At 42.9% G+C, this 1,718-nt stretch overlaps 1 protein-coding gene across 1 annotated transcript; it reads left to right on the forward strand.

Moving 5' to 3' along the window:
- Positions 1 to 344: 344 nt before the first annotated feature.
- Positions 345 to 1,049, forward strand: LOC308264855 (enolase-phosphatase E1-like; the record flags this gene model as incomplete). Its single annotated transcript, XM_080698398.1, has 1 exon — positions 345 to 1,049. The coding sequence occupies one exon, from the start codon at positions 345 to 347 to the stop codon at positions 1,047 to 1,049; it is 705 nt and encodes a 234-aa protein (XP_080554524.1).
- Between the last annotated feature and the right edge of the window lie 669 nt (positions 1,050 to 1,718).

Here is a 1,718-nt window from a genome sequence, read left to right on the forward strand (position 1 = left end):
ATTTTTTAAAAACATCTGCTAGAAAGTAGACTGCTCCTGCTGCACATACTAAGGAATTCTGGATAACATACTATGTAAGGAAAATGTTCAGGTGCGTCGGAGGGAGCCCCGCCTGGCCAGGCAGGCTCGCCAAGATGCTCTTAGAACAGCAGATACCGATCTCCGTGGTGAAGCTGTGGGCCTCCACTCTCAGTGGGGAGATAAAATCCATTGCCACTAGGTGTTCAGGCTCCTGGATCCTGCAAAAGACATGTACTGTTTTCTTACATTAAAATAAATTTGGCCCCTGCGCCGCTGCCCACCGCTCACAGCCCCCTTTCCTCGTCGCAGCATCCAGCCGGGCAATGGTGGTGCTTTCGGTGCCTGCCGAGGTCAGTGTGATCCTGTTAGATATCGAAGGTACCACTACCCTGATCAGTTTCGTGAAGGATATTTTATTTCCTTACATCAAAGAAAATGTCAAAGAGTATCTGCAGAAACATTGGGAAGAAGAGGAGTGCCAACAGGATGTCAGTCTATTGAGGAAACAGGCTGAAGAAGATGCTCATCTGGATGGGGCCGCTCCGATCCCTGCAGCTTCTAGGAGTGGGCTAGATGACCTACAACAGATGATCCAGGCTGTGGTAGGTAACGTATGCTGGCAGATGTCTCTGGACCAAAAGACCACAGCACTCAAACAACTGCAGGGCCACATGTGGAGGGCGGCATTCACAGCTGGGCACATGAAAGCAGAGTTCTTTGAAGATGTAGTTCTAGCAGTCAGAAAGTGGAAAGAAGCCGGAATGAAGGTGTATATCTATTCTTCAGGGAGTGTAGAGGCACAGAAACTCGTATTTGGGTGTTCTACAGAGGGAGAGATTGTTGACGGTCACTCTGATACCAAGATTGGACACAAAGTAGAGAGTGAGAGTTATCGAAAGATTGCAAACAGCACTGGATTCTCAACCAACAACATCTTGTTTCTGACAGATGTTACTTTGGAGGCCTGTGCTGCTGAGGAAGCAGATGTGCATGTAGCTGTGGTGGTGAGACCCGGCAATGCAGGATGAACAGATGATGAGAAAACTTACTACAGCCTCATCTCGTCCTTCAGCGAGCTCTACCTGCCTTCCTCAACAGAGAGGAGGATTTCTAAGACCAAAACTACTACTCAGAGTTGTCCCCCAATGTCTAGTTTCATTCTAATGGTAAAGTAACTTACTTACATATGTACACATATGTATGTAAATGTATGTATGTGTATGACCAAATTAATTTTCACAGGATATAACCAAAAAAAGTCTTCAGGTCTGTGAAAATGAAACTTATTTAAAGATACTTTATATGTAGAAATTGTTTGAGACTCTAACCCTTATTGAGGGCAAAGTGTAGTCAATAGAAATTGCTAAAATACAGATCAAATGTGTTTTAAGTCATATACAGAAGTAGAAAGCTAGTTTTGAGAAATTATTCAGAAGCCTTGTGTTTTTAAGTACTGGAAATGCTTCAGAGACACTCCTAAGAATAACTCATTGCTCTTGGTTAAATATCAGAAGGCTTACAGCAGCTGCATTTCATATTTGCCTCCCTTTTGTACAAAAGACAAAGGTATTTGTTTCTACTCCAAAAGAGTAAAATTGGTAAGCAAAACTCACTTGAGTCTTGGATCATTCAAGTATTTGTTATTTAAGAAGAAACTTAAATTGCTAAATTGCTAATAATGTGACTCCACAGCAAGT

Source organism: Muscardinus avellanarius (assembly GCF_963383645.1).
Source record: "Muscardinus avellanarius genome assembly, chromosome: 7".
Lineage (NCBI taxonomy): Eukaryota > Metazoa > Chordata > Mammalia > Rodentia > Gliridae > Muscardinus > Muscardinus avellanarius.